Source organism: Eriocheir sinensis, chromosome 69 (assembly GCF_024679095.1).
Source record: "Eriocheir sinensis breed Jianghai 21 chromosome 69, ASM2467909v1, whole genome shotgun sequence".
NCBI classification, from domain to species: domain Eukaryota; kingdom Metazoa; phylum Arthropoda; class Malacostraca; order Decapoda; family Varunidae; genus Eriocheir; species Eriocheir sinensis.
Genome location: NC_066577.1, coordinates 7,736,122 through 7,738,621, shown reverse-complemented (window position 1 = coordinate 7,738,621; position 2,500 = coordinate 7,736,122). Strand labels below are relative to the sequence as shown.

General features: G+C 45.4%; 1 protein-coding gene across 1 annotated transcript in view; it reads right to left on the bottom strand.

Annotated features, from left to right (window-relative positions):
• LOC126988602 (ETS homologous factor-like) overlaps nt 1–2,500 on the bottom strand; it is a 5,036-nt gene that overhangs the window by 284 nt on the left and 2,252 nt on the right. The window contains exons 3-6 of the mRNA XM_050846963.1: nt 2,045–2,269; nt 1,600–1,779; nt 934–1,126; nt 1–417 (exon numbers count right to left, since the gene is read on the bottom strand). The exon at nt 1–417 is cut by the window's left edge and continues 284 nt beyond it. Of these exons, the coding sequence (XP_050702920.1) occupies nt 303–417; nt 934–1,126; nt 1,600–1,779; nt 2,045–2,269 (713 nt within the window). The 3' untranslated portion in view covers nt 1–302. The remainder of the gene's footprint in view (nt 418–933; nt 1,127–1,599; nt 1,780–2,044; nt 2,270–2,500) is intronic.

Below are 2,500 nucleotides of genomic sequence, written 5' to 3'. Positions count from 1 at the left end.
GATTACTATGTCATTGTTAACTTTGATATGTAATTAGTATACGATAAGTTATATAAATAATAATAATGATAATAATAGTAATAGCTGCCCCCCTCTCTCTCTCTCTCTCTCTCTCTCTGCTTTCTCATTTCTCCTCTCTCTATCTCTTCAATCTTCTTCATTTTTGTCATTTTTTAATCTTTCTCTCCATTCTTTCCTTCCTCTCTCTCCATTCTCTCTCTCTCGCTCTCCCTCTCTCCCTCTCTCTCTCTCTCTCTCTCTCTCTCTCTCTCTCTCTCTCTCTCTCTCTCTCTCTCTCTCTCTCACTGGCACGCCCCTCGGCTCAGGTCAATCAGATACCTCAATGCCTTGGGTCCACATCTGTACACCAATTGCTTCTCTGAGACAGGCTGGAGCGCTCCTGTGGTGTAGTGGTACCTATGGGAAGGGACAGAGAAGGGTGGGTTAAGTATTGGTTCCGGTACCGTTACGTATTGGTTCCTGTGTTTATGGTACCGGTATTGTGTTTTTTTGGTACCGTTGTTTATTGGTTCCTGTGTTTATGGTACCGGTATTGTGATTTTTGGTACCGTTGTTTATTGGTTCCTTTGTTTATGGTACCGGTATTGTGCTTTTTGGTACCGTTAGTTATTGGTCCATGTGTTTATGGTAACGGTATTGTTATTTTTTGGTACCGTTGTTTATTGGTTCCTGTGTTTATGGTACCGGTATTGTGTTTTTTTGGTACCGTTGTTTATTGGTTCCTGTGTTTATGGTAACGGTATTGTTATTTTTTGGTACCGTTAGTTATTGGTCCATGTGTTTATGGTAACGGTCAATTCCTCTTAATCCTTTGGTACCGTTGTTTATTGGTTCCTGTGTTTATGGTACCAATCAATTCCTCTTAATCCCTTTCTAATCCCCCTCAATCCCTTTCAATCCCCTTGTACTCACCTCAATCCCCTCGCAAAGTTATCGTAGGACAGGTTAGGACGATCGGATCTCTTGCCCCACATGGAGGCGATCACAGCGGGCTGGACGAGTCTGAACACTCCCTGATCCTTCTGTTCCCAGCGGATGAGAGAAGGATTCGAACGTGGATCAGCGAGGAGGCGGATCACAAATTCCCAGTTCCTTGGACCACGCTCTGAAGGGATTGGGAGAGAGGGGGGGGGTTAGAGGAGGAGGAGGAGGAGGAGGAGGAGGAGGAGGAGGAGGAGGAAGGGTAGGAAGAAGAGGAGGAAGAAGCTGAAGGAGGAGGAGGAGGAGGAGGAGGAAGGAGTTAGAGGAAGAAGAAGAAGAAGAAGAAGATTGAGATTGAGAGAGAGGGGTTAGAGGAGGAGGAGGAGGAGAAGGAAGCAGAAGAAGAAGAAGAAGAAGAAGAAGAAGAAGAAGAAGAAGAAGAAAAAGAAGAAGATTGAGACTGAGAGAGAAGGGTTAGAGGAGGAGGAGGAGGAGAAGGAAGCAGAAGAAGAAGAAGAAGAAGAAGAAGAAGGAGGAGGAGGAAGAGAAGAAGAAAAACAATAGCAATAGCAGTAGTAGTAGTAGTAGTAGTAGTAATAGTAGAAGTAGTATATATAACAATAATAATAACAATAACAAAAATAACAACAATCTCACCTCTCTTCTTTGGGTCAGCCCGAATCTTCTTCAGAGGATCAGGAGGGGCGAGATGATTGGAGGAGGAGGGGGAGGGGGAGGAGGAAGAGGAGGAGGAGAAGGGGATGGGGGAGAGGGAGGAAGGGGAGGAAGAGGCGGCGGATAGTTGAGCGACAGATTCCGGGCAACTATCAATACTATCTGTAAGAGAATAGTAGAAATAGTTAATAGTAGTAGTAGTAGTAGTAGTAGTAGTAGTAGTAGTAGTAGTAGTTTCAATCAATCAATCACTCAATCAAGATAAAATTAATATATAGAATAATTAAAAGGAAGAGGAAGAGGAGGAGGAGGAGAAGGAGGAGGAGGAGAAGGAAGAAGAAGAAAAATAACAATATAAAAACTAATTGAATTCTCTCTCTCTCTCTCTCTCTCTCTCTCTCTCTCTCTCTCTCTCTCTCAAACTTACCATATCCAAGTGAGCTCGCGCCAAGGTCCATATCCTGCATTCCGCCAACCAGGGAGGGGTCATTGGGGTCGAGGATGTAGCGATCGAGGTCACGGATGTCCTCGGAGGTCAAGTCGAGGTCACCGAGGTCACTGCCGAATTCCGATTTAAGGTCAAAGTCAAGATCGAAATTTCCACAATCGCTGTACGGGCTTGACCCTCCACATTGCTGCCTCCATTTCTTGCCTGTGAGAGAGAGAGAGAGAGGTTGAGAAGGGAAGGGAAGGGAAGGGAAGGGAAGGGAAGGGATGGTAAGGGATGGTATGGTAAGGGAGAGGATAGTAGGGGAAGGGATGGTGAGCGAAGGGAAGGATATGGATCGGAAGGGTAGGGAATGGAAGGGAAGGGAAGGGAAGGGAAGGGATGAGAAGGGATGGGATGGTAAGGAAAGGGAAGGTAAGGGAAGGATAAGGATGG